The following is a 735-nucleotide window of genomic DNA, read 5'->3' on the forward strand; positions in this document are numbered from 1 at the left end:
CAGGGCTGGAAGATGCTCTGAGGGGCCAACGGCTCACCCTGTGTCTCTTTGCCTCTCCCTCGGCCAGTACAAGGCCAGCTACAGCCGTCACTTCATCTCTCCAGATAAACAAGAGCGCCAAGATAAAGAAATCTTCCGGCAGAACATGAAGAGGCGGCTGGAGACCTTCAAGTCCACAAAGCACAACGTCTGCTCCTCCAAGAGCAAGGCCAGGCTGAAGGAAAAGGGCAGGAAAAAGGCAAGTGCTCCTCCAGCCCTCTGCTCCTTTCTTGGCTCTGAGACTTGGCTTTCCCCCGGGGCTGCAGATAGTGAGGTCCTTCAGGGTGTCGGTGAGGTGCGGGGCCACCTGGGTTAGGGTTGCAATTTAGGGGGTTGCACAGAGCAGGTCCCAGCCTGTCCTTCTTTTCCGCAGAAGAACATCTCTCTGAGCAGCGAGGCGCCCAACGGGAAGACGCACAGAAACGTCCCCTGGCAGGAGGCAGGTAAGGCTGGTGACGGGTGAGGTTTGCAGGTCCTGGTGAGGTGGGATGGGAGCAGCTCCCTGTGTCTGCCAGCTCGGTGCCACGGCAGGGCCTGGGGTTGTGCTAGCACCACGTACGCCTCACATGGGTGGGGTTGTGCTAGCACCAAGTCCTCCTCACATGGGTGCAGTCCGTCCCCCCAGTCCTCCAAACCATCTCCCTCCATCTGGCCGCAGCTCCTGTCCTCGTGATGGTCAGCTCAGAGGAGGAGGAG

The 735-nt window shown here is 59.6% G+C and overlaps 1 protein-coding gene across 1 annotated transcript in view; it reads left to right on the forward strand.

The window, feature by feature from the left end:
- LOC104272309 (sodium/hydrogen exchanger 5-like) overlaps positions 1 to 735 on the forward strand; it is a gene marked incomplete at its 5' end in the record, with an annotated part of 2,038 nt that overhangs the window by 461 nt on the left and 842 nt on the right. The window contains 4 exon segments of the mRNA XM_009867272.1: positions 4 to 238; positions 413 to 498; positions 500 to 549; positions 599 to 735. Of these exon segments, the coding sequence (XP_009865574.1) occupies positions 4 to 238; positions 413 to 498; positions 500 to 549; positions 599 to 735 (508 nt within the window).

The sequence above is a fragment of the Apaloderma vittatum genome, unplaced genomic scaffold (genome assembly GCF_000703405.1).
Source record: "Apaloderma vittatum isolate BGI_N311 unplaced genomic scaffold, ASM70340v1 scaffold30173, whole genome shotgun sequence".
Lineage (NCBI taxonomy): Eukaryota > Metazoa > Chordata > Aves > Trogoniformes > Trogonidae > Apaloderma > Apaloderma vittatum.